Source organism: Mycteria americana, chromosome 1 (genome assembly GCF_035582795.1).
Source record: "Mycteria americana isolate JAX WOST 10 ecotype Jacksonville Zoo and Gardens chromosome 1, USCA_MyAme_1.0, whole genome shotgun sequence".
NCBI lineage: Eukaryota > Metazoa > Chordata > Aves > Ciconiiformes > Ciconiidae > Mycteria > Mycteria americana.
This window is the reverse complement of record NC_134365.1, coordinates 55,312,662-55,340,382: the sequence shown is the minus strand read 5'-3', so window position 1 is coordinate 55,340,382 and position 27,721 is coordinate 55,312,662. Positions and strand designations below refer to the sequence as shown.

The 27,721-nt window shown below is 45.4% G+C and overlaps 1 protein-coding gene across 1 annotated transcript in view; it reads left to right on the top strand.

Annotated features, from left to right (window-relative positions):
• Positions 1 to 27,721, top strand: part of GRIN2B (glutamate ionotropic receptor NMDA type subunit 2B) — a 168,235-nt gene that overhangs the window by 126,252 nt on the left and 14,262 nt on the right. Inside the window, exons 4-8 of the mRNA XM_075498943.1 lie at positions 11,748 to 11,956; positions 12,270 to 12,441; positions 13,116 to 13,269; positions 14,836 to 14,961; positions 17,947 to 18,176. Coding sequence (XP_075355058.1) covers positions 11,748 to 11,956; positions 12,270 to 12,441; positions 13,116 to 13,269; positions 14,836 to 14,961; positions 17,947 to 18,176 — 891 coding nt within the window. The remainder of the gene's footprint in view (positions 1 to 11,747; positions 11,957 to 12,269; positions 12,442 to 13,115; positions 13,270 to 14,835; positions 14,962 to 17,946; positions 18,177 to 27,721) is intronic.

The window sequence follows — 27,721 nt, the reverse complement described above, 5'->3', positions numbered from 1 at the left end:
GGTTGATGGGCTTAGCTCTTAAAACATTTATGCTCAGAGGCCATTTGGGCTGTCTGCCAGGATTTCTGCAAGAAAGTGACAGAAAAGAAATGATGATTATTTAACAGTTTATAATGCAGTTAAAAGTGAATGAAATTTGATGGGCCAAAGTAAAAATCATGTCCTTAGCCTCAGGGTTTTTTCCCTGCTGACTTTCAAACGCCTGTTGCAAAACATGGAGATGTTGGCTTTTCTCAGGGAACTGGCCTGAAGACTCTTGTAATGGAAAGTGTCAGAGAACCTAATTACAGGCTTACTACTAACTCCCCTTATAATAGAGGTAACTACACGGTACACACACACATTTAAATACACATATGAAGTCCAGCTAATTCCAGCTGCAAGAAGTCATTCCACGTGTGGACTTACATGTGCCACAAAAGACCTTTTGCAACCTTCTGAGAGCCTTAGCTTCACTTATGTCTCCAAGACTGCCTCTGTCATGCTTGTTCTCCTACTTTTAGGCTGCAGAAAGGGAATGGCACAAGATCTGCTTTGTGTTGATGTGTTTAGGCACAAAATGACAGACAAATCTTTGAAAAATAGGTGTGCCTAAGGTCCACCAGGGCTGAGAGAAGGGGAGGATTTTATCTCCCTAAGGCCATGCTCCCAAGAAAGCAGTCCTTGGCTTAACCCTTCTTTGCTAGCTGGGGTTGGCAAATATATAGCTTCCTCTCTCCTTCCCAAATCACTGATTTCAAGGTTACCTCTCTCTCTACCCATATTCAGGTCTGATTGTACTCCTTTTGAACAGAGATGACTTGCAGCCCAGATGGCCTCAGCTGGGCCCTTGGCAGTTCTGCCTGGACTCCAAGCCCAGATCAGCTTAGGATAACTACTGCTGGGGGTACCTCTGTGTGTGTGTGTGTCTGCACCTGTGTATGCGATGGGAAAGGAGCAAAATCTTTGGCAGAGCCGCTGCCTGCTGCTCACAGAGTGCGCTCTGGCTCCAGCCAGCATGGCAGTAATGCACACGTGTGCGGTGACCCAGCTGTCCTCCTGGTGGGCTCCATCCAAGGGTCAGATCTTCTCCGTAGGGTGTAGGTAGAGCTGGCGGGTCTTGTGTAATGCTCTGCCCAAACACGGCAGAGTGCCATGGTTTTCAAGCAAAGCCCAGTGCTTGGCTGTAGTAGTGGGTCAGGTGGGGGTCCTGCAGCTCATGGGCTCTCTTTCTGCAGCCTTCATCCACCAGAGAGGCTGAAGCATGTGCTCCTAAGGCAGGAGTCTCCAGCTAGGGAGTACAGCCCACACGAGCTCCTGGGAGCTCCCGGCTGGCCTGGCAGCCTCTCCCATATGCTGGGTTGGTCTGCAGCAGCACAGACAGCAGTACCCCGGTAATGCTCACTGCTGGTGGAGATGCACAGCACTGACACTGCTGTGGTTTGGGCCAGCACTTCATTTCAGGACAGAGGTGAAACTATCGTTTGGGCACTATTGGGATGGGGACAAACCACCCAGCCCAGCTCTAAGTCAGTGAGAGCTGAGATGGGGGGGAAATCACACCATGAGTTACTCCTCCATCCCTGTGGGTTTCTCCACGGCTTGCACTGGTCTCACTCCTGCGGCCAGTCCTGGCACAGGGGCAGCGGGGCAGCAGACTGAAGACATGATGGAGGCAGTGGTGAGGAGACAGGTCTGTGCAGTGGGGACCATGTCCATGGGTGTACACCAGTGACCGGGGGCAGGCCCGTGGGTGGGCAGGAGGTGGGGTGCTGATGAGCCAGGGCATGAGGGACCACTGTCACTTTCTGCTCACACAGGTGAGGCGGGGGCTGTCTGCTGCCTCTGCTTCCCTCCACCCCCATCTCCTGTCCCCTGTGTTTATTGGGGAGCACCTGAGTGAATAAAAGAAAGAAGGAGGAAGGGAGGGAGAAACTGAGTCAGGGCATGAGGTTATCTCCGTGCCTTCTCCGTAGAGACACGCAAGGGAGACTGTGGATAAGAAAAGGTGCAAGGATGCCAGAGAGCAGCCCCTTTAACCACTCATGGGGTTGAGGGAAGGCAGCAAGGGTGTCCCTGGTTGCCCCTATCCCACAGCTTTGCTTCCCATCTGGCCCCTTTGAACAAAGCCGAGTGAAGAGAACTGGCAGAGAACCAGGGTGCAGAGCAGAGCTGGTGTTTCTACTCAGTTTGGCGATCCAGTGACAACTTGGAGCAATGGCTCGGTTGGCTACCCCTTGGGACAGCCCCAGTGCAATGCACAAGCCCCCCCCCCATGTGCCAGGTTGGGGGGGGCATGCAGAGATGCACCCTGAAGTTGTGGAGGCGGTGGGGCTGGCTGTGGCTATGCCAGTGTGAATCCAGGGCCAGAATCCAGACAAAAGGGTGTGCAGCAGGTGGGGACAGCATTTGCAATCACCGGCCCAGAGCAATCAGTGGTGGGAGAGGAAAGGAACAGGGGCGTGCAGCTCTGTAACTGCCTCCCCTGAAATCTTACTCCCAACATGTGCAGTAATTCCTCTGGAGGTGTGTTCCTCCCCTTGTCACCAGCGAGAGAAGAGCTGAGCATGCTGCGTCTCTCTGCGGAGGGGCGTGCATGCGGCCGTGCCTGCCTGTGCTTCTCTCGGCAGGTGTGCATCTCTGCACAGGGGCAACGCGGGGCTGCCTGCGGAGGGCAGGGGCTCTGGCTGGTGCATTCAGGATGGGGAGGTGTTTCACCCGTTGCGACAACCCTGGTGAAAGTTAAAGGCTCTGATATTTTCAGAGATGCTTTTCAAAGTGGCGTTTTCAGTCTTGCTTGCACAGCTCAGAAAACAGTGAGGTTTAGGCAATCCACCCCCTCCCTCTTCGTGTTGCCTCCTCTCCTACCCCTGCCGGGACCTGCTTCAACATTTAGCTTTTCTCAGCACAAGGAGATGTTTTTTGCCTTCCTCTGGATCTGCATTTTTAAGCATTCCTTCAGCCTCAGGTCCCAAGACGTGCTGTGAGAGATATTCACTCTGTGTAAAGAGTAGGTGTCACTGCACAGGGGAACACACATCGGGGTTTTGTACACTGCTGTACAGGGCCCACTTACCAGCCGAAGCTCTAAACAGTCTCCCAGACTGCAGTGTGAATTGGCAAGCCCATCCCTCCCTCTGTGTAACATGTTTTAGGGGGAAAAAAAAGTCTGACTGAAAGAAATGAAAGCTCAGCAAAATGCAAACACAAGCCCAAGAGGGAAAGCCAAGGGGAAAAAACATTAGATAGGGCATTATATGCCTTTATACACATACTGGATGCAGACACACACCTGCACAATGCGGATGCACTCCTAGAGACCACAAAATGCTTTCATAAAGCATTTAGATGTCTATACATGCACATAAAAATACATTTTTCTTTAGACCTTTGTGACTCCTGAACCCCCTGTGACACAAAATATGCAATCTTACCAGTATCCCTGCTACATTTTCTCCTGCCCCACGGTTCTGCAGAGGAGAGCAGTAGAGATGCTCAAGATGAAACCTCCTTTCACCATAGGTGAGCAAGGATAGAGACAGTGTAAGCTCCCTGGCTTTAGATTTTATTTCCCAGACCAGAATCAGAATAGACTGATGTTGCTGGAGTTTAGGACATTGTATTAAGGTCCCCTCTCCTCACATGAAGTTATTTCAGAAGGGCATGATGGCTCTAAGGATGCAACATTATTGAAGCAGGAGTCTGACTCAGGTGCTGTCACTGCCTGTTAGCTGGAGGTGGGTTATGTTGGATGGTACAGTTGGTCTGCAGCATTTGCTGAGATATACATTTTTTTCTAATTCTTCTTCCAAAATACTAACACCTGATTTGTCCCCCCTAGAAACTATGGCGTCGCTGAGTTACATCCTCCAGCCTACTCAGATCACAGTCCACACTACCATGAACAGCTTCCCCTAGCCTCTCCCCTCGTGTCTCCTAATTATGCCTGTGTTGATTGCTGTCTGCATTTCCATAAATCATGGTTATGTGTACATCAGGTAGCACTGAGGACTTTGAAGAAATATGTCCCCCTGGAAACCTTGCTACTCCTGCATGAGCCAACCTTGCCTGGATGAACCACTTCCTGGGCTACCAAGTTAACACTACCACCAAGAACAACGCCATCTCCCAGAGGGAGCTGTCAGGTGATCCTGGCTGGTTTTATGCCTGTAGTGCTCTCTTGGTACCTTCTGGTTTGGAGGAATGAGGTACCAAGGCAAACACTTTGGCATTCTCACAGCCCTGACCTTTCCGTGACACCAGTGGAGCTCCATAGTTCACTGACTTTGCAGAAGTCAGAAGCGCTCAAAGTATATCTCATTAACCTTCTCAGGCTAATCATGGCAGGGGACAGGACCTCAGCAACTGCAAAAAGCATGTAAATGCACGAGGAAAGAAATCCTTCAGCAAAAATGGCAAGAGCTGTGCAAATGCCAGACCTCAGTGAGCTGGGGGACAGTGTTTCTGCAAAGAGCTTTTATTCCCAGAATGAGTTGTAAAGCAAGAGCAAGTACTTCACCATGTCTGTATTCTAAGCCAAGCCTCTCTCTGGCATATGCAAGGTGCTGTATAAATACAGAGGGAAGAAAATTCTGCCATCACCTGCAGCCTACATGTTTAATTGAAAGGCTATTAGAAGCAATTCCTGCTTCTGCAGGTGCAGTGAAGAAAGCAGCCTTCCCCAGGTGGTTGTGGAAGGTGAACTTGAGGTTCAGGAAAGAGTGTTGTTTCTGCGTTAATTAATTTTGCATGTGGAGCATTCACAACCATTTCTTGTCTGCTTTGGCTGATGTGGCTAATTAATCATCTTAAGTGTCTGTAAATAGGAGATTTTTGCTCTCTGTGGCATCTCTTCTCCACCTGCTGTAGACCAGCCTATGCAAGGATGCAGACCTGTAGCGTCACAGGAATTATACATTTGATAATGGCTGTGATGTCAGCATTGTAAGTGTGAGAGTCATGACTTAACCAGCTTGGGTGAAGGCTAAGAGGAATGTTCTGTTCTCAGGGCACTGGGGAAGGTTTTGCTGCTGAATGAGGGAAGTATGAGCATAGGAGGTGGAGATATCAATAATGAGTCTTTGTGTTCATTTGGGTTAGTTGGGGGACAGAGATATTATGATTAAGACTGAGTTTTGATATCTGCAGACTGAAAAGTCAAGGAGAAAAGGTTTTCCACAGAGGAATTCCTCCTCTTGCTTCTGCTTAGTTAAGACCCCTAGACTGGAAAGGCTCATCTGGTCCCATCCCTGCTGCTCTGGGCAGCAACATCGTATAGTCCTATACAAACGAGTTGTGCTTCTTCTCAACCCCATTTTAGTTGTTTTCACAGCTCCTTTCAGGCAGCTGTTCCAGAACTTCCCTCCTCTGATGGTTAAAATCCATCTTATTTTCAAGGCAAATTTCCTCACAACCAGTTGTTCTTGTACCAACATTGTTTTTCTGCTTAAAAACCCCTTTTCTTCCTCCCTTGTGTATCTGTCCCCCCTTTATTTATACAGAGCAGTCATATCCCCTCTTGGCTTTCATTTATCTAGGTTAAACAAGCTTTTTAATCTTCTCCTTTAAGGCAGGCTCTCTGTTCCCCTAATCGCTTAACCCAAGGTTATTGCTGATAACTAGCTTTTCTGTAAGGTTCCTCACTGCTTTACCCAAACTGAGTGTAAAACAGCATGACCTATTGCCTCTTGAGTAATTTTGGGGTGAAGAAATGTGTCAACTATCAGATCCAGAAAAAAAGACATCAGGGTGCTGCTATTAAAATTTGCATTTGTTCTCTACCTTATCTCTACAAAGCTAAAGTCTCCCATAATGACTTAGTTCCTGATATAATTTCTCTTTAATAACAGTAATGACATCTCTATCCAGACTGAAAGCCAAGCCTGTGGAGCTACAGTAGATCTCTGTAGTTCAGTCCTGGTGGAATATCTTGCACCAGACTTCCAAAAACTATTTCAATCCCAAACGATTCCACTTTATGCATGATTTATTTCTCCACAGTCTACTGCAGCATTAAGGCTACAACAGCATCCCCCAGGTTTACCTTTACTTTTATATACCCTGAGCAGTGCATACTTCCATTGGCAGTGTCCCCGTTATAATTGCTATTTCTATGGTGTTTCTATTATTCCTACAGTAGCCCTTTTCAGGTCCTGCCCACTGTTCTGGTTTTCCCATGTCCTCATTCAGGATCTGTACGAATTGTACTGACAAGACTCTTATTTCTCCCTGGACTCTCCCTGCTTCCCAGAGGGGTTAGGTATGCTTTTCCATCAGCTATATTACTAGTAACGCTACTCTTTTCTGCCTGCTGCCCAACATCCTACCTTTACCTTTTCTATATTTGATCTTCCCTTTTCCATGTACTAAAATCAGGTGTAAAAGTTACATAAGCTTTTTCCAGTTAACTATCTGACAGCAAAGATAAAAGGCGGGAGGTTTTCACATTTACACCATTTACAGATACACGCTGTATGTGTTCCCTCATCTAGCTCTAGACACGTGTCTGTGTGTCTCCTCATTTGCATACTATTTGTGAGCCTCATGACCTTTTCTGCATTTATCTACCCAGTGCACCCCAGAGGTGAAAACATAACTTTATCTCCATTTTACACAATGTAGAGGCACAAGGGTGCAGATCGGGTTCCAGAGGCCCTTGGTGGAATAGGGAATTTCTGCCTTCTAATCCATGCTCCGTGTTGTTGCCTTAGTGCTTCCCCACTGGAATGAACAAGCTCCTCAGCTCCTGGGGGGAAAAAAGAAAACCATAGTAAGGGAGGAACCATTGAACTTTTGGGGAAATGCAGAAAGCAATTCAAGTCCTAGGTGAGTTTGGAATGGTCTTTCTTTTATTCTGTAAATGAAACCAAATCCTTCCTTTCGTGTTGTATTTCTTCTATACCAGGAGTGGCAGGAAGTGAGAGAAGATTTTAAATGAAAAGAGAGTGGTTCGAGGCACAGTGCAAATGGGAGCCTGAATGAAATAAAAACTATCAAAAGACTTTGCCCAGACATAGTTCTCCTGCAGCCTGTTGAAAAAAAGCGCCTGAAGGTTCAGATTTTCCCCTGAACCTTCACCCCAAATACAAATGCAATGCCTCTGAGCATCTTGCCTAAGGAATGTATCTGAACATTTCTGGTTTTATCCAGATTTGTATTCTGCTGCCTAGTCCTTGAAAGCCAAATTTCTAGGAGGTTTTGTTTTTCCATCTGTTGACATTAGTTAGAGGTTTCTCCAGATGCTCTTGTGTTTTGAAGTCCTGCCTTGGCATACTAGGAGGAGCTCAGAGATTGGCTTCTGCCCTGGCTAGAACAGACAGTTTTCGAAGTTCATGGGAGTAGCTTATACTTGTCCGTACTACCCTTCTGGGTAAGGATTTTGTAAATGGTGAGACTGGGTGCTGGTCATTTGAACAGGCAGCTGCTTTTGCCAATGAGATAAGATATCCACTGAATGAGACTACCAACTCCTCTGTGTTATAAATATCTTACTGACCTGATAACACTGAAAAGAGCACATGTAGAAGAATAAGGAAATATACTCTTCTGGTATAAATTGCAGCAAGAAGATTTAGGTTAGACATCAGGAAAAAACCCCTTTTTAATGGGAAGGATAGTCAAGCACTGGAATAGACTGCCCACGGAGACTATGGGCTCTCTGTCAGTGTAAGGACAGGTTAGATAAACATCTGCCACAAATGGCTGTTACAAACCTTACCTTCCCTTAGGAGGAGAGAAAAGCCTCTGTTAAGAGTTTGTTTCAGGGAACTAATATGATACACCTTTCATTAAAGATGCGCATTAACATACCGCAGAACACTTTTATTCTGGCTGCATTAGACCACGGTTAAGGCAATTTACCAGCCTGCTGGAAGGCTTTCGGAAGGCTCTCACTTATTTTTCCCCTTGCACAGGCAATCTTACCTTTTCTCTGCATGGGATAGCTTATATACTTAGGCAAACCAACAGCATATATGATTGACTTTTTGTTCTACAATAGCTCTCACTTCTTTTCTTTGCAAATGTATTGGACTTCTACTTCCAACAGCTTGTTATCCAAAGTAGGATCTTATATTTAAGGTAAAAGCTGCTCCCCTCCCTCAACAGCTCCAAATTCATCCCCAAACCAAAGTGACTTTCCTTTCTTGATAAGATCAGATGTGGTACCGACAGAGCAAGGGGAAGTTAAGGTGAAATTCTGGCTGTTAGAAGCCCTGCCCTGGCATACAGGAACATACCTAGGGATTGGAGAATATGATTACAAAGGGGGTTTTAAAGATCGCTAGCATCCTTACTTTTGCTGGTTCTGTGACCCTCCAGGGCTCCTGGTGGGAGTTTGGATGACTAGACTCTGATTGGAGAACACCCAGTGGGTCTTGAAACTGCAGGGTGACAAATATGTAGGATGCCTGGGATGGTTTATTTTTCCTCTTTTTGCTGAGGCAAGCACTGAGCAAAACCTATGTAATAACAGTTCACAAGCTGTTAATACCAAATACCCTGAGACTTCAGAAGTGCCTTGCTCTGCTCTGCACAGCTTGGCAGGTTATATTCTTTAAGGGTAGGCATCATTACCTGGACAAACCTGTGACATTTAATTCTGTGGTGGCTAACCTCTGTACCCACAGTGAATTGCTCCTTCCCTCTCACGGCAGATTATCTAGCATACGATGCACATTTGTATTTTTTCTCTTGCATTGTCTCCATCCTCTGCACACGTGGTGTTTCTTATTATCCTTACTGTCCTTGCCCATATGTTGCTTAAGCCTGCTCTTCTTTAACGACATGCGTACACTTTTCACCCTTACACGCATGAGCATGTAAAGAAGTCTGCTCCCTCTTAATTCACAAAGCTTTTCTGACTTTGCTTACTCATATCTGTACATGTCTGCAGGCATATGGCATGCCTGATTGTTCAGGTTAGCAGTGAAACATAATAGCTGCATGTATTCTTGAGACACCCATAGTTAATTTGAAAATTTAGGTCAGAACATTCCCTTACATCCTGTTTTTCCTCCTTTTTGGACAATTTAGAATGATTTTATTGGGATGACAAGGAAAGGATGTGTACTACTGTATTTGCAGGTGAGGTGCTTCAGCACGCAGGAGGCTGTAGCAAGACTGTCATTGTTATCCTAATTTCATAAAGTTGTCCGTGTAGTACAACACTGTGAAACGTGCCTGGCACACAGCCTTATGAACTCCCCTTTCTGTTCCAGAGAACTTCTGGGTAATTACTAGTTGGGTTTGCCTATCTGATCTAATTTATCACTTAGGGGTTTATATCATGCCTATTACTGTGATATCTAAGTGCTGCTGAGATACTGCAAGATGTCTCTTTCATCAACCACTTATTTCTATGATGAGTTAATGTTACTGAGCTGAAGTCTGGGCTGTTCTGTGCCGCATCTTAATCACTGGTCCCTACTGAGCCCTGTGTGCGCAGTTTTTCTGCTTGTCTGGTGGCTTCTCTGAACTGGTTTTGGGGATTTGGGCTCAGTTACTTGAGGGCTAAAGTTGCACTGCAGAAATCTCTGGCTCAGATGATAATAAATTGACCTGCTTGGTCAGTGAGTGGGAAGTCCAGGGCTGAGCAGACCCTGGGTGAGCATGTGAGGATATGCTTTTTATTCCCTCAGAAATGCACTCTCCACATCCAGGCTTAGATATTAGCATGAGTACAGACCATCTGCTGCCCTAGACAACAGTACCTGTCTTTTGTGGACAAAAGGGGCCACCAGTTCCCAGGGCTCCCAGTCTGCCAGCTTTCACCTGCTGCTCAAAGTGTATTTAAAATTTAAAACAACTGTCCTTTGCCCACCTGAGTACCCCCCAAAAAAAAAAAAAAGAGAGAAAAAGAAGAAAAATAGCTGCCTACCCTGCTTGCTGGTCCAAGCAGCGTGACTCCAGGGGTAGAGGGAACATTAGAGGCAAGCTCTCCTTGGCATTTTTTGCCAACAGCTGGTCTTAAGGGCCCTTGAGAAGGTAAGACCGGCTGCCTGGCCACTTCACCCCCTTCTTACAAACCCACTGCCTTGCCCTCACTGGGGTGCTGTGTTCATGCTGCAGGGATGGATGGGGAGGCTGCCGTCTCTGGGTGATTTCTTCTGCCTTTCTTCTCCTTCCGCAAGCCCCCAGAGTGGATTTTTCTTTCATGGCAGATGAAGCGGTTGTTTGTTTGTTTTCAAGGTGACAAGTGTTTTATGTGAATTCTAGCTGCTCTCAAATGCCAAACCCCAGCTGGGCTTTGAGTTTCACAGAATAACCGCTGATACCTAATGAGCCTCTAATAAGTGCTTCTCCCTCCCGTCCTGTCGTTTAAATAAATAAATGACTGAAATTTGGGGGTGGTGGGAGGTGGTGTTGGATTGCAGTGGAATGAAGCTTTTCTGTTTACCCACCAAGCAGGTACACTGCTAAGAGCAGTCCTGCAAGCTTCCCACACACCCACACTGCCTCTGCCATCAAGTCAATGTGTCTCAGCCCTGGCCTGGAGGGCTTTCTTTGAGGATCGTGCAGAAAGTTCCTCCTAAAGCTCAGTCAATTTCTTGCCCTCTCAGCTTCAGCTGCCAGCCAAGGTGCTAATTAGTGTCAGCTGTGATGGGGAGAATTGAGAACAAAGGTGAGCCTTTGATAGTTGAAAGCGTAGTTGATGTTCAGGTTTTTTATTTTCCTGGAATTTTTGCAAGGAATGGTCTACCATGGGCAGTGGGTGTGCTACACGTATCGTCTATTCAGGGACTGGAGTTGCTTCAAAGCACCTCTTATTTGTGGCAGTAGGTATAAGGCAACTGAGTCCCACCCTCCTTTTCTGCTGAAGATATGATCTCTGCTTAAGAAATGGAAAATGAGAAGATATAAAATTGCAATATATCCTTATGGAAAAATAGCAAGATTAAAAAATCATACATGCTCTTTGATTTTATTTTTCATGTGTCAGAAACAGGGCAATTCCTTGTTTCCGGCTAAGGTATGTAACCAAGTCACTGTGAAAGGACAAGAGCAGGTATTTCAGTAAGCCCTGAGCAGGGGATAGTGAGAACTACTGTTAGTAAGTATCTCTGTCTATGTTCTTCTCCTATGAAGACACTCCTGAAAATGCAGAACATCTCTCTCTTCAGTTGCCTGTCTCTTGGAAGACCTCGGTCCTGACTAGGAATGGGCAACCTTTTTCCAGAAGAAGGAGTTATTTCTGGACAAAATCAACCTCAGTTAAAATGAATCTATTTATTTGGTGAATTGCACTGAAAACAAATGAATACACAATTTTGAAAAAATAAAGAAGTTCTGTTTTGACTTTTTCAAGTGAAGTATTTCAATTTCTCTGTTTCAAAATGACATTTTATTTCAGCATTTCTATATACTTCTCTTTTTTAGCAGGAAAAAAACCCATTTTTATTGTGACTAGTAGGCTGAAGTCAACATTTCAGGGGACAACAAGCGCTGTTGCTGCTGTTTGTCTGAGAAAGTTGAAAGGCATCATGTCTGTTTGACCATGGTGATGGTATCCCCCTGGTCATCCACTCACTGTCCCAGAGGGTGAGACCATCAGGGAGATGAGACAACCCAGACATCTTCCTTGTTCTCCACTTCCCCCTGGTTTGAGCTCAGTTACTCTGAGCCTTCTCCCCAGAAATGTCCTCATCTTACATGAGCTGTGAGCTTGGGTACTCCAGAGTGGTTCTCCTGCCCAGGCCTGTGGGAGCTGTGGTTGATGTAGAGGGATGGGGAAGCTAGAAGTCTATCTTCTGTGGTTTGTGTCTCCACAGGTGGGGAAATGGAAGGAAAAAAAGTTGCAGATGAAGTATTACGTGTGGCCCCGCTTTGAGCTGTATCCTGACTCTGAGGAACGCGAGGATGATCACCTGAGTATCGTGACCTTGGAAGAGGCACCGTTCGTCATTGTGGAGAATGTGGACCCTCTAAGTGGCACCTGCATGAGGAACACGGTCCCTTGCCAGAAACGCATAGTGACTGAGTATGCACCCCTGAGTTTTTCTCCTCCTATTGGGCTCTCCCTTCTCAGCAGAATGTAGAAAGTCTGTTGGGCCAATACTGTCATACCCTGATAATCCTTTTTAGAAAAGTCACCTCCATTTGCCCAGCCTGGCCCATGTCCATTCATGACTGGCCCCATTGGGCAAATCATCGGAGTGTGAACCTTCACCCTCCACCACAGATAGCACAAGTGAAATTCTCCATATGTGGGAGGGGGAGTGCATACTGACAACAGAAGGGAATTAGGGGAGTTTTCCCCAATCTTTTAACCCATTATTGTTGTGATGGTTCAGGAACAAAACCGATGAGGAGCCAGATTACATGAAGAAATGTTGCAAGGGGTTCTGCATTGACATCCTCAAGAAAATCTCAAAGTCTGTCAAGTTCACCTATGACCTCTACTTGGTGACTAATGGCAAGCATGGGAAAAAGATCAATGGGACGTGGAATGGAATGATTGGAGAGGTCAGCAGCAAAGGGTGGTGGGCATGGTGGGATTCATCCCTGGGCTGGGTGACATGGATCAGGTCTGGTCTCCCATCATTATTGGATCCCCTTCTGGGGAAGGGACAGAGGTGACTCTACAGAAATAATTGGCCTGGATCCTTTCTGGACACTGGGTGAATTAATCTGCTCTCACGCTCTGACCATGACTACCTTTCCTGTTTGACGATTAATTATTATTCTCTATAGTGTCACAAATTTGGCCTTCACAGTCAAAGAAAGAGGGTGATATCCATGCACCAGAGCAGCTGCAACCTAGATTACGCTTAGATCGTATATAAGGTGCATAAAGAATGAAATAAGACTTTGCAGTGTTAGAGGGAGGAGAAACCAAGGACAGAAAAATGAGATAAGATGTCTTCTCAGTGGATGATGTGTTTATCCTAAGACCTCTGCGAATTTATTTTTTATACACATACCAGCTTCAAGGGGAAGATTAATGTCTATAGATTTCCTGAAAGAAGAAGGTGTCCTGATGAAAGATTAGAAAGGAGAGATGATAGAAACAATATAGGGAATGGGATTACAGGAGTAAAAAGACTGTGTGGAAAGGCAGGAAGGTGAGAAGGAGCTTGGCTGTGGTGCTTGAGAGGTGCCTCAGGTCTATGTGTGATCTCTTCCTTTCCTTTCTCCAGGTTGTCACCAAACGGGCCTATATGGCTGTGGGGTCCCTCACCATTAATGAGGAGCGTTCAGAAGTGGTGGATTTCTCTGTGCCCTTCATTGAGACGGGAATAAGTGTCATGGTGTCACGTAGCAATGGAACTGTCTCACCTTCTGCCTTCTTAGGTATCATTTTAATCTAAAATTAAAACTTCACCCAGTGTTCATAAAAAATTAGGTGAAGGTTGCTTGTGATTCTTAGCCTGAAAATCCCTTTTTGGGAGTACCTGTGGGACAGGTATATAAAAATAAACTGTGATGTTTTAGTTCTAAATCCCAAGCAAGCAAAATCCAGGCAAATGCAAACAGGCACTGCCTAGGAGTTCCAAGGCATTTCTCAGCAATTGTATGCCTAATCCCAGCAAAGAATGGGCTCACTCAGAGTTGTCGCCTACTCTGCAGCATGTGCTTTCCCAGTGACTCAACTAATAGTTTTGCATGTTCAAGGAATGTAAACCAGAAGAAAATTGATTCAAACCTTATAGCTGGTATTCCATAGTACTTAGTGATAACAATTAGCAATAAATTGTTGCACTTTGAGAGACATTATTTGTAAAGAAGGTATTAACTTGACCCTCCCTTGACAGAGCAACTGGTAGAAGTTAGAGATGTAATAGAGCTTTTCAAGAAGAGCTGAACCATCAGTTCTGTGCTGACACTTGTGTCTTCCAATAAAGTGATTTCTAACGTCCTTCAGTGGTGGAGGGTGATCAGAGAATGCAGAAATAATACTGCAATTCCCCAAGACATCCATGCCTTCCTAGTATCTACTGTTTGGCTTTATAAAATGCTTTATGATGCAGCAAACACAGTATATGAGTTCTATAATTACTGTCTGCTCTCTGCCAGCATCCTGAGAACATTTACAAACAGATATAACTTTATATGGGTAAAGAAATTTTTCCAAACCTCTTTAAGTAGGAGTTTCATGACTACTCACTCTTCAGGAGTTTTTGCCTTTAGCCAAGCCCACCAATATTGCTGGGGAATGCCAAAGCAATGATAAAGTTAACTCCAAAATTTAAAATTGCAATTTAACTGAGATTGCAATATCGGCTATGGACTGGAGCAAAGTTCTAAGTTTCTTTGATCTGGTTCAGTCCCACCTTTATCTGTTCAGGCTTGGAGAAGGAGAAAACCTGGCAGAGATCAAACACTTGCAGAATATGAACGCTAATATTTGTAGAATGAGCCAGAGTTCCCATTGCTATGGGAATGGAATAGCTGAAAAACTACTATCATTATGGCTGAACCTCAGAAATTTGGAGATGCTCTTTGGCTCAATAGCATCTTGAAAGTTGGATGCTTGTCTGAAATGCAGCCAGTTCTGCTTGATTTTCCCCACTCTCTCCAGATGGTGCTGGAGGACTTCCTGGGAACAATCTTTTATCAATGCATTTTATTTTATCAATGCATGCCACAATGGCTGCTTGTAGTTCCAGATGGAGCCATGTGCCACAAATGTAACAGTAAGAAGGAATGCAGTCATTACAGAGACAGAAACTGCACTTCTGCCAATTCAAGAAGTTTTTCAGACTCTGGTTGAAGGCTTTGTTGTAACTTCTGTTTTTCCCCAGCCCAGTTTGCCCCACATTCTCTCTGGGATGCTCTGGAGAGCAAAGGAGGTGAGGGAGGGGTGAGGTGGTGTATCAGGTCTCAGGTCTTTTACCATGGTTTTCTCTTCCTTTCCAGAGCCTTTCAGTGCTGATGTATGGGTGATGATGTTTGTGATGCTGCTTATCATCTCTGCGGTGGCCGTCTTCGTCTTTGAGTACTTCAGCCCTGTGGGCTATAATCGGTGCCTTGCTGATGGCAGAGGTAAGGGGAGTCCCTCCTTGCCATGATCCTCTCTCACTTCCAATCCCAGCTCCTTCGTCAGGGCATTTCCTTTGCCTTGAACATGATATGGATCTAGTCCGCTCTGAGCTGTGCATTCGGAGTAAAGAGGGCAGGGATGGAGGTGGAAAAAAGGCTCTGAAGAGAGCAGATGTGTATAATGGATAATTTGCTTGGCTCGGGAGACGGAGCTGTGTCGCCTTTCATCTCTAAAGCACGCACCAGCTCCAACTCATTTCTCATTGAGGGGAAATGGGTCTTGGTAGCCGGTGCTGGCAGAGCCTATGGTGCTACGCTCTCTGAGGCAATCAGAGGGCTCAGCACTGTCAATCTATCCTTCAGTGCTATGTCTCCCTGGAGAGCAAGCTGCTCTGCCGGCCTCCCAGCATAGTGCTATGTCCTCCAGACTCCCACATCTGACACCTGGGCATGTCCCTCCCCTACTTGGCTTTCTGGCTTGCTACGGCCAACTGAGAAAGTGGGAAGCTCATTTTCCAGGGAGTGGGTGATGGATTATTTTGCAAGGGCAGCAGGAAAGATGGGAACAAGTGAGTGACCCATCTCTGTGGTTCTGATCTTCAGAAAACAGCCTGATGAGTTAAGGAGGGGATGGACAGACAGCCTAAGAGACAACCTTTTTTGCCTTATTGCCATGAAGACAATTAGCAAGTTGAGCCTTCTGTCATCTCCATATCTTCACCCCCTGACGAATCAGCCCTTCAAATCTTTCTGGGTTTATTGGTCTGTTCAGAATAGTGGGAGAGAGATAGTTACTGGAAAATGCACTCATTTGCTCCCCAATCTAGTGCTTTGAGTGAATTTATGCCATCAAGTTAGAGAGGAGTGAAAAAAAATTTGTTGATGAGAATGCAGGCAGAACCACATATATGGGGAAGTGGAGAACTCTCTCAACATGGAGCTGTGGAGGGCCTTTATGGCAACTGATCATAACCACATGGATCTGTGGACACAAGTAAATACTGTTAAACCTGTGAGTCTCCTGAGACATATTAATACAGATGTGGAACTGGAAGCAGTTCTTAGTACAGGTGTGCAGTCGTGCAGTTACTGTTAGCTGAACTGCAGCTGCAAGTATCAATATTTCTGAGTAATTATGAACAGTACTGCACGATCAGGCAGATATTATCCCTGACAGACGTAACTCAAAGATGTAGAAATCGGCTGCAGAGACTGCAATGCTTGTTTGGCAATGAACGCTCTGGCTAATGTTACTTTGACTGCATTCAAACTAGTCTATGACAGTATACCCCTGCCTCCCACACCTGCCTTTTCTCTTTACGGACACCAAGATTTTCTCTCCAGGGTCAGGTGGGCATGCCCTGATCTAACCCCTAAATGATGTTGGGTTATTGTTGGGACACTCAAAGTTGGAGAGCTCAGAAGGATTCCAGTTCCCTGGTTTGGATTGGAGGCTCCCATTGCTGTCCTGGTTTGTGGCTGACAAAGTAACTGTGAAAACGCATGAGGTGATCAGTGGACAGAGGAAGGCTTGAGGAGGGAACTTCTCAAGATTTCCTTACACCTTACAGTTCCCACTGATGATTTGCAGGCCTTACACCTGTGTGTCTTAGGGCTTATTAGGTAGAGAGGGATATAAAGCTACTACTCCAGTACGTAAAAAGACAAGGACTGCCAAACCATGTTTCTTATAGCAACTTTGTCTCCCTGGCATCTAGAGGCTCCAGTTTTGCCAGGTGATGATTCTGCTTTGAACTTTGTGTGCAGTTCCCAGGGTGCAAAATGAGCCCCTTGCACCTTTCAGTTGTATTTAGAGTAACGCAGTTAGTGCTTTTAGATGATCTATGCTATTCCCTGCTCAGGGATTTGGAGTGTCAAAACTTTCTTCTCTTTTGTTCCTCTGCTGCAGCCAACCTTAACCACAGGCGGCAGCAGTAGGCACCAGTCAGCCTACCCAAGGGAGGAGATAAAACATGGGATGCTAACCCAAAAAGTTGCGGAGCCACGTTGGCACCATTGGAAAAGTGACAGACCCTTGAACAGTGCCAGAGGGCTCTCATCCTAAGAGGGTTTTCTTGGTGTCTGAAGCAGGTTCCTTGGAATAATTGCACCTGTAGTCTCTCTGACAGCTCATCTTGTGCTGAAGTTGAGCAAATTTTGATTTGGGTCCCCACTAATGGAACCAGCATACGCTGGGGATCTGAGACTGCTGGGACACCAGCAGGATTTCACAAGTTTTCAGGCCTAGTGCTTCATGAGCACGCATGGCTTTTTGGGCATGAGTGAGTTTCCACACTGAAAAGTGAATAAGGGGAAAGTAGGAGCTTTTAAAACACTGGATCTGCTCCTGGACTGTCTGAGGCAGAGCTGCTGATTTTCCTGAGACAGACCAGGGTGTATGTCACTGTTACGTACCTTAGACACAGAACATGGGGAGAGGGAGCTGTGTTCTTCTCTGGCTTGTGTGTCTTCAACAGACTGGGTAATGAAACCCTCTTGCAGAGGTATTTGTAGAGCCCTGTTATTTCAGACAGTGCTCTTCCTTGCACCTGGACAAGTACAGTGAAGGCCATGTTTTGCACAGGTGTATGTTGGGAGTTCAAGGACAATATCACTGTTGAATAGCTAGCAACGAGGACAGAGTAGTTCAGAGCAAACTATTTCTGGTGACAACACTTGAACTGAAATGGAATGTTTGGGCTTTTAGATACTCCAATCAGATACAAAAAAAACCCTTGTATAAGGCTTCAGCAGAAATCTTTGAGACAGAATAAATACGGAAGCCTGAGGATGTTTTAAAAAAAATCATTTTTTAGGGTCACACTTTGCTAAGGTATGGTGTCATGAACGTAGGGGAGCGCAGCTGTGGACATTCATCTCACATGTGAACAAATAACTGCTCTTAAGTTAAGATGCATATGTGAATAGAAATGCAGACCACTTACTCTGAGATGCTTACTGTGGGATCATATTTCTCAATCACTCTAGAGCCAGGAGGTCCCTCTTTCACCATTGGCAAAGCTATCTGGTTGCTGTGGGGGCTGGTGTTCAACAACTCTGTGCCAGTGCAGAATCCCAAGGGTACCACTAGCAAGATCATGGTGTCGGTGTGGGCCTTCTTCGCTGTCATCTTTCTGGCCAGCTACACTGCCAACTTGGCTGCCTTCATGATCCAAGAGGAATATGTGGACCAGGTGTCTGGCTTGAGCGACAAAAAGGTAATGGATCCACCCAAACCCCCAAAGCAGCCTTTTCCACAGAAGAGGCTGCTTTACCCTCTCTTCTTTGCTTTTACTGGGAAAGTGTTCAGATTTTTCAGTCACATCATAGCTTTAGTCCCTAGTTTAAATAGCACAACTGCTCTTCATTGGTATTCAGTTGCAGTTTTACATGTTTTAAGCACTTCAGGAATGAATTATAAACAGAACTGAACTGTGGTTGCTTGCATGATCCCCAACCACACCTTGATTGTCAGCAAGAAATGAATTAATGGAGCTTTGGAGACCATGTGTATAATGGCTGTAACCTGATTTTTCAGGATGAAATAATTTTTCTGTGTGGGAATGTTGGCCATTAGGCTAGCAAATACGATCTGTTAGTTTATTCCGGGGACAAGTTCTGCCCATGGGGGTAAATCAGCGTGGCTTTGATGATTTACTACTGCTTGCATTTGAAGTTATACTGTCATTTTTTCAAGGCCTTTGGAAGCTTAGCACAAGAAATCGTTTCCTGTTCAGAGTGTGTTTTGCTGCCTTGTTTACATGCACTGCATTTTGTCCTTGTGGAGTATTTGCTTTTGCTGGGCTCTGCACACTGAAGATTTTGAGGAGATTGCTCATGCATGCAGGGTAGCACTGTTTGGTTCATGAGGGTCTGAAGCTTTGCACTCTGCTTTATTTTTGTTTTGTGGCGAGGTTACTCACAAGGAATTGAGTGTTGTGAGGCTCGATTGCCCATGCTGAATTTGTTACTTAATCACTGGGGCTGCTTAAGGGGTCCTGCCATTGTAGGGCAACCAAACAGCATAGGTCGCACACGCTGCTATCAGGAGTAGCAGCAAGAAGAGGACTGCAAGTGTCAGTTTGCTACTGCTAGACTGGTTATAGTTAATGTCTCTTGTATCCCCCATGATAGTCTAGAAATAAATTGTGGCCGGGCCCCTTGTGTATACAGTGTCCTGTGCAGCAGGCTGGAAATTCTGTGGTGGATTAATTTTTAAGATTTTTTTTTTTTTTCCCTTTTGTTGTTTTTTCCTGGAATGAAATATGACACAGAATAATACAATCCATGCAGAAGTGCTCCTGTTCTTTGTTTTAATTTAAACCTCAGTTTGTTTCACGCTGTCTCCACATTTGCAGTCTGCTGTGTTGAGGAGGGGGTGGGGGGAGAATGCTTTTCTGGAGGGTAGAGGTTGTTGCGGAGAGTCCTTAGAAGCTGTGGACTCCCTCAGACTGAAAGGCAGTGTTCAAAACCAGCCAGCCCTATCAGCGTTAACATTAGTTTGTCATCATTAGGTTTTCAACTGTCTGAGCTAAATGGGAGAGTTCATACCTGTGATCTATTGTTTCAGGCTGTGCCTAGGCTCATGGAGAGAGCCATGCTTTCATTCTCATGTTTTTCAAGATATTCTTCATAGCTGCAGAGATATGTGCATGAAATATCAATTGAAAGCGGTAACTCCTGGAGCTTCACAGAGCCTTTGGATACAGGTCTCTGGGTGTGTTTTAGTCAATTTCACTGTAGGGCCGCCTGTGTGTATGGGATTGAGGTTGTTTTCTTCTACTTTTCTTTGCCAACATACCTGCGTTTGCTTTTTCTATCTTAAAGCATATGTGCTTTGTTTCTTGGGGAAGAGCAAGACCACAGTACATACTCACATTGTTGCGGTATGCCTCAAACACAGCTGCTAGTGCAAGTGGATAAAATTACGATCTACCAGAGCATCTGGAATCAGATGAAAATTGGCTGGTAAAAACTGAAGGCCAACTGCTGCCTCTGGAGAATAAAGACAGGTGGGAATATCTTCTCCATCCAAAAGATGTGAGTGAATGAGCTTGATCTACTGGGATCATGGATTTCCACTCTCTGGATGTGCAGAGGGCCCTGCAGAATTTGAGAGCAGCCATCCAGGCATCTGTCATGCTGCTTCAAGATGCCTTGGTCTGGGAGGAATTCAGTCTTCTGAATCTCCTCTTTTCCCTCTTCCAAAGCCCGCATACTGCTTGCAATTCACCCTCAATGAACTGCTTGGCCTGGATGCAGGGTGCAGCCACATGTGGGGGAGATGGGGCTGTGCTGTGCTCTTCCTCCCTTTTTATGACCCCTTAAATTAGCCGGTTCAGACTTTCAAAGGAGGCAGTCACTGACCAGTGCCAGGTGGCCAAGAGGAACAACTATAGCTTCCAGCCTCTTTTATCTCCAGTGTGTGATCTGGTGTCCACAGCAGAAGTGAGGCAGATCAACCTCCTGGCCTGCTACATCAGCTGGCAAGGGCACCTGTGTCCAGCATGAGGAGTCAGCAGAGGATGTAATCCAAGCTGACAGGAAAAGGGCTAGTTATTTTAAGAGAGATTGTTCCTACTTGCCTAGACCCAGATCTGCTTGCAAATGTCTTTGTAGCAAGACAATACCTGGGGAAGGTGTCCCACTGGCACTGTACAGCAGCCAAAATGCCAGATGCACTCACAAAATCCATTACGGTGCCCGGCCGGGGAATGCTTGTCAAAGTCAGGCTGGCTACACCCTGCAACAGCCGCCCTGAGGGTCTCCTTGGACCCTCTTCCTTGGGCCCTGCCTGGGAAGAGCCTCTCCGAGAGGTGCCTATGGCTGCCGACCTGCCGCTTCCCCAGAAAAGTGGGCTGAAATGCTTCAGCTGTCTAAGGACTTGGGTGGTGTCTGGGCTGTGCCCCAGCATTTACTTCCTAATGACATGCAAGACAGTGACTGACGTCATGTCCCCACTGTGCTATGTGGATGCTTGAGTAGGCCTGTCTGAGCTGGGCTGGAGCGGATACCTCTGTGCCAGGGTACTACGTTGGACTGAGGGTGGCTGGAGGCTCCCTGTACTCAGCTTAGTGACCTCTGCCACTCTCTCTCTGGCCCAGAGAGATGTTCACCCTGCTGAGTGCCACCTCGTTGTGCTCAGCTAGCCCAAAACTGGTGCCAGAGCTGACCCAGGAACCAACCTCACGATAGCTGTTAATTCCCCCATGTTAACCCTTGCAGCTGCTAAATCATATGTCAAGCTGTGGCTGCACGCTGGTGCAGTGGCCGGGCAGTTTGAGGGAGGAGAAACCCGCTCCTCCCTGAGAGCAGCACTGGCCCCATGAGTCCTGCAGGCAAAGAGCTGCTCTGACAGCATCTCCCTTCCAGCTCCCTGCGCTCGCGGCGTGCCGAACCGCTCTCCGCCTGCAGAGATGCCAAACCAGCACCCGCCACCTCCGCCGGTCCACCTTGTGCAGCGGAGTGGCTGGATGTGGTCCTGGCAGGGGCAGAGCTGTGCTGGCCGGGCCAGCTCCCCGGCCGGAGCTCTGCCTCTTGGCGGCAATGCTGGTGAGCCCAGCCGGAGCATCCTGGCACGCGCCGCTGGGCCGCATCCGTCTGGGGTCCATGAGGGGGGCTGCTATGGCCCCGACCCCCTGCGAAAGCCCTGCTGGTAAGACAGCCTGTCACAGAATACTGCAGTCGGCTCCTGGGTCTGGATTTCATCTGACTGTAATCAGGAGATATAACCCAATTTCCAATAACGGGAGAGCTTCAGACACATTAGAGAAACAAGTGCCTGCGGTATTTCAGTCTAACGAAGGCAATAAATACAGGAAAGATTATATAAAATGAACTAATGTGTGAAATAATCTAATAGCTATACGTAATTTCCATTCATATACAGTAGTAATAGAATAAAAGCAAATGTGGACAGCCAGCAGGGCATTTAAATAAAGTAATTTAGAATGCAGTAGGTTAATAATAATAAAAAAATAGTATCCATGCCTATAAATTAGTTGGAAATGCCAAAGAAGCTAATAAAGTATCAAAATGGTAATTTTGTAATTGACATAAAAAGGAGAGAAATGGATTTCTGCATGCCTGCAAATTAATACAGATTGCTGAAATTTCACATGTATTTGACTTATTTGCTTTTTAAGATGTTGATGAAATGTCGAGACAAAGGGCCTGTTTCTATGCAGCATAGGTCAGCTGTTTTTTTCAATAGATATGCTTTTTTCCCCAAAAATTAAATTTTGGAGTTAAAACTGGCCAATATTTTTACTGAAAAAAAATCTGGGGAGAGCGTAAGAAGGCAGAGGGAAATTCTGATATTTGCCAAAGTAGCTCATTTTAGTATACTTGAAACAAAATACTTTGATATTTCTGACATGTATTTTTGACTTGTCATTTTCTAAAGGCACTACTCATAAAATTGACCTACATTTAAAAAACAAAAAGAAAATAAAGTTGGTTTTCTCTGTAACAAAGGAAAGGGACAGAAGGAAATAACTGGAAGACAAAACAACACACGTTATTCTGAAGTGAATGAAACATTTCAGGTTGATACAAGGCAAAAGTCTCACTGAAAAACCTGTAAAAAAGAATCTGCTGTATTTCTGCGGTAATAGATGCTTGGCCATGAAACTGAAAAATGAATTATTTCCCTCATTGTACTCTGCAGCACATTAAATCTAAATTATACAAGGATCCCAGATATGCAGAACACTTAAGCATGTGCTTAACTTTGCGCTCATGAGTGGCGACATTAAAGTCAATGGGCTATTATTCACATGATTGAAGTTAAATGCTTTTCTGAGCTTGCAGCTTTTGTACAACAAATACCTGTTCTGGAGAAGTCTAGGAAAAACGCAGAGCGGGTTTATCTGTCAGCTAAAAATTTTCCAAGGGGACCAGAAGTGGGGGTCAGTCTTGTACCTTGTGAGGTCTGTAAGGGGAAGATTGTCTAACCAGATGGCTTGGAGGCCACGGGAGGCCACAAATCTTCCACGGGATTGTGCATTTACTATCAACAGACATTTGTGGTGCTTTCACACATTTCTGCATGATACAAAGGAAGTTTTATGTGGTGGTGTCCAAAAGCAGAAAATATGCAGTCCTTTCAATAGCAGTATGGTTTTTATTGTCAGGAAACCTTTGTGGAGATATCAGTTAGCTAGAAGTAAGACCATGCCACTTCCAACTCTGTCCTCTTGTGCTAAATCAAAACCTTTTTTAAAATGCATAGAGTCCGATGCACTTGACCAAAAAAACCCCAAAAATAAGGAAGTCCCCAAACCCCCAAACCTTATGTCATGGGGTAGAGTTGAATTTCTTTCCACAGTGCTTCTCTGAGGGAACATCTTCCTGTAAATAAGTTGAACTGTGTTCAGACTTTTGCTTAAATATGACCTTTATATTTAATGTTAGTGGTACCGACTAGTGCTTAATATAACAAACATTGGTTCATAGTGAAGTGTAGAAAACTCAGAGCTCTGATAGTTTGAAATTATGTGCCTTAAAATCTGGTGATTTCTCTGCACCTTTTTGTAAATCATCAGTTACTATAGTATGAACTATTTACAAATACTATATAGTGCAGTATATATCTGTGTAATTACAGATTATGCTAAAGTCTTCATATTAATAAATAGCTATTAAAATAGCTACAGCATATCATATGTTAGTAATAGATCCTTCTAGCTGGTGATTTACATTTATTGTGTACGTAAATATTATCTCAGATAATTTTTTACAGTTGTAGATGGGTATATTTATCGTAGATTTAGTCATTCCGCACTCTTTGGATTGGCGTGATTTTTATGCTTTCTGAGATCCTTGGAACAAACCTCTGTGCCTGCGTGCTAAAAAGTGATTCAGTGGTTTTTAAGGCTATACGTATTTAAAGTCAGTGGGTTTTCAGGCATGCTTTTTCTCCCCTCATTTCAGTCCTACTTTCTTTGTCATTCTCCCTCTTTTTAAGCTCAGCGCTGTGTAGTGCCGAGCGGCGAGGAGGCTGTGATATGCTTTAGCCTTGACTCAGTCTCTCAGGATTCTCTCTTTTCTGTTGATCTGGAGGGATTTAATGGCAGTAAAAACTTGTAATGGGACTCTTCAGGATTAGTGCCAGTTAAAATGCAGTTTAGTTGGGAACTTAAGCAGGTAAGATACAAGGGGAGGGGATACTCAGAGTCAGACAGTAGGCTTAATTCATCCTTGCTGGAAAGGCAGAAACGCAACCCCTTGGGCTTTGCTGGTGGCACGGGTGGGAGTTGCTGGATGTCGGCGATGGGGCCACAGCACGGTCCTTAGCTTGCAGCTTTTGCATTCCCGCCGCCACACCATCCTGGCCTTTCTCAGGCCTTGGCTACCACTGACTCTTCCTTTTCATCTTCATTTTAACTGGCTCTTGGAGCTAACTCTTTGGAGGCTCTGGGCAAATTTGGTTGCTTCTGCGCTAATTGTTTGGCAGTCTGGAAAAAGCCATCTTCGGAGAGTTACGTAAGGTGGGGAGGGAGAAGGGGAGCAAAGGATTGTCCTGCTTCTCGCATCAGTATAAGCCAGCAGAGAGGGAAGCCATGAATATTTTTATTTATTATTTATACAGTGACATAAATGTACTTGGCACTCTGCAGTCAAATAAAAGACAATGGCCCTGCCACCAGGATTTGGCAGCCTGAGAGATGAGAGCTGGCCTCCTTCATCTGAATGATCAAGGGCTGAATTGCTGGTGGGGAGGGTATGGGAGGATGAGACCTACAGGATTAAAAAAAAATACAGCAGTCCCCCCACCCACCCATTCATTGCTTATGGCTAGTGACTGTGACATTTGAAGTTATATGTACATACATATACGTGATTAATATTTGGCAAGTTGTATCTTCCCAGGCATTTTTACTTCACCTGGTGGAAAGGAGCCCTGCTTCTCCTGGGCCTTTGGCTATTCAAGGTGAAACTTCCCCAGAATCTTGGTGGCCCAGAAGGCTTGCTTGCTTCAGGTGTACCTGCTCCAGTGCCCCAGGACTCACAAGGAAGTGATACAGCTTTCATTCCTCTGCTGTCATCTGCTTGCAGATGAGAAGCAGCTTTCTGCAGAAGGCTAAAGGAAGGCATTATCTCCCACTGCCGGGATGATGCTGGGGTGCCCCAGGTGCCCTGCCTTGAGTGCCCTGCCTTTTGCTTTGCCTCCCTGCCTACAGAGGTGCTTAAGAAATTGCACTAATGTGATGAGTAGGTTTTTCTAATTACTTGGGTGAAAATTCTGGCCCCAGTGAATTCTTTGGGAGGTTTGCTAGACTTATGCAGGTTTTCACCCTACTGCCCAGAGGTTGGTAGCTACATACAAGGTGCTGAAGCAGGTTGCCTTTAGTGCTCAGAAGATAGGAGGCTGTGATCTGCCTTTCTTAGTGAAAACAGATGAAAAATGGAATCGCTCCCCCACCAAACTACATCCCCTGAATTTCTCAGTATTTCATAATTTGTTAACCAGCTGTCTCATGTGCAAACAAAGCAGATTTCAAACTCCTCTGTACTTAGCTGCCACCTCTTCTCTCAAGGTCTTTTTCATCAGTTAATTTTCTCCCTCTGAACGAACATCTACACTTCTAATGATATTAACATGAGTGTACTAACCGGCATCTTTCTGCCTCACTGATTTCTGTTTTGTGCTTGCCTGGGATTATTCAGTAGGTGACTTTTGCCCCATTGTGTTTAGCTTCCAAGGAAGCTGACTTCCAAGGATGGAATACATGGCATGATTTGATAAACAGATGATCTCCATCCTCTACATGCATGCAAGCAAAAGTTAAGTGTACTGTACCTAAGATCCCATAGCTCACTTAATTGCAACAGATATGACTGTGCTCATCTGATACCACACCTACTAATATTAGGGATGTGCAAGGAGCTTTCGTCTCTGACTGGTGAAGCTCAGTGATTCCACTACAGATGTTTTTCTCTGGTCAAGCTTGAGGGACACCTAACAGTGTGACTGACTTGAAGCCTATGGCTTGCCAAATGTGTCCTGAGGAAGTTTTATAACCTTAGTGTTACCTTTTGGGTGGAGAAGCTGCACAGAGTCTGCATAATGCTCACACACTTGGCAGACCCAGAAGACACCTGGTTTGTTGGTGGTGGGTGGACTCTGTCCACATGTGATGCTCTGATCCTGGAGTGGCCCCACAGACCTGGTGTATCCATAATGCCTGGGTCAGCAGAAAGGCAGCGTGGTCCCAGCACGTGTATGTAGGTCTGGCTATGGAAGATGTGGGATCCCTGAAATGCCATCTGTTTGGGGTGACGCTGCCCTGCCCAAGGTTTGCAGTCTTCTGTTCTGTGCAGAAGCAGCACAGAGCAGGTCTGCACATAACAATCCAGCTTGCAAAGAGACTGCACAATCCTACTGTGTGCATTGCTCTGGCAATAACTGCATGTGATGGCGGCTTCTTCCACCGATTGGATCTCTGCTTTCATCTCAGTTATTTTACAAGGGCAACTATTTTTAAAGTTGCTATATTTGAACTTCTTTCTTTTGCTTTCACCTGCCCCCCCACCTCTGCATTGTCCTTAGATTTCTCTGTTCCCTTCCCTGACCCACACGTGTCCCTGTTTCACCACCAGACATTCATAGATATTTTTCTTCTTGTTTGTGGGTCTGACCCACCCTACATCTTCCTTTAAAAGTGACTTTCATCTAATTCTTTGCCAACTTTTCTGCAGTCAGCTGCACTAACTGATAACTCCTTTCTCAGACTTATCTAGAGGAATTCATGGGTGAAAGCACTATGCAAAGCAAGACCAGAGAATTTGAAACATCGGCGGGTATTGAATAATAAGATAAACCACGAAGCCAGAGTCTGAGGGAGCGCAAAGTATTTTTATGCCCTCCCAAAACTGACTTATATTGAATTTGATGCTGTTCATTCTTTTTTTTTTTTTTCCTTAATAAATCAAGGTATGTATTGTTTGCCAATGAAGACAAGAAACTGGGTTTTTGCCACTGCAATATTAGGGCTGATTTCTGTGACTGGGCCCAACAATCAGGAAGAGTTGATGTGGCAACTGAATTCTGAACTGTGAGGAGTCCCAGCTGCTGCTGAGGAGGTGGAAGGTGATATTTGTGAGGGAATGGAGAAGAAGAGAGGAAATCGGAGCTAGGGTAAAAGGAGGATCTGAAAACTTGTAGTCACTTGGAAAGGGCTGTGAGTTCCACCTTGGAGGTAAAAAATGTCTGTAATGTCAAAGCTAGGTGACTGTGCAGAGGGGAGAGGGATGCTTTAGGAATGAAGCTTGAGAAGTATCCGCACAAGAGATTCATGAGTAATAGAGGAATGAGCAGCACAGTCTCTTTAGTCTGCTCTCCTCACAGATTGTTTTACCAGTGCTATGATTTAAGTTTGCAGTATGATTTTCTCCCTATGCTGTTGGGCTGGCACACTCGTAGCTGGGATGCTGTTGTAGCAATGTAAATGTGCCCTGCACCAGCATACCAATAGAGCAGGCTCCATGCTGGGAGCATCTGTACAGCACTTCCTCTACCAGGACAGGTGATGGGACATGGTTGTGTGGATGTGCCTACGTGCACGATCAAGCTCGATAAAGAAAAGCATACAGTAAAAGCCCTGAAGATGGTGCTGGCAGTGATGATTGACATTCCAGAAACAAACTGGTCACCACCTGAATGCAAATCAGGACAGAGTTACAGCTCTGAAGAACTTGCAAGCTGCAGATGACAAGACTAAAGGACAAAGGGAAAAGGATATAACATAAGAGGCACTGA